The 274-nt window shown below is 60.9% G+C and overlaps 1 protein-coding gene across 1 annotated transcript; it reads left to right on the top strand.

Annotated features, from left to right (window-relative positions):
* Positions 1–4: 4 nt before the first annotated feature.
* On the top strand, positions 5–274 carry TM35_000391340 (uncharacterized protein; the record flags this gene model as incomplete). The annotated part of the gene is made up of 1 exon (XM_029029650.1): positions 5–274. A coding segment is annotated over one exon (270 nt), but the record flags the coding sequence as incomplete, so codon positions are not given.

Raw genomic sequence — 274 nt, 5'->3', positions numbered from 1 at the left:
CTTCTTGGCTGCTGCTTGCCTCTTGGCTGCTGCTGGCTTCTGCACTGCTGCTGCTAGCCTCTTGGCTGCTGCTGGCCTCTGCACTGCTGCTACTGGCTTCTTGGCTGCTGCTTGCCTCTGCACTGCTGCTAGCTTCTTGGCTGCTGCTTGCTTCTGCACTGCTGCTTGCCTCTGCACTACTGCTGCTAGCCTCTTGGCTGCTGCTGGCCTCTGCACTGCTGCTGGCTTCTTGGCTGCTGCTGGCCTCTGCACTGCTGCCGGCTTCTGCACTGCT

This window comes from Trypanosoma theileri, assembly GCF_002087225.1.
Source record: "Trypanosoma theileri isolate Edinburgh chromosome Unknown TM35_Tth_39_V1, whole genome shotgun sequence".
NCBI classification, from domain to species: domain Eukaryota; phylum Euglenozoa; class Kinetoplastea; order Trypanosomatida; family Trypanosomatidae; genus Trypanosoma; species Trypanosoma theileri.
Note: the sequence above shows the minus strand (reverse complement) of the source record. Positions and strands in the feature narration are given on the sequence as shown.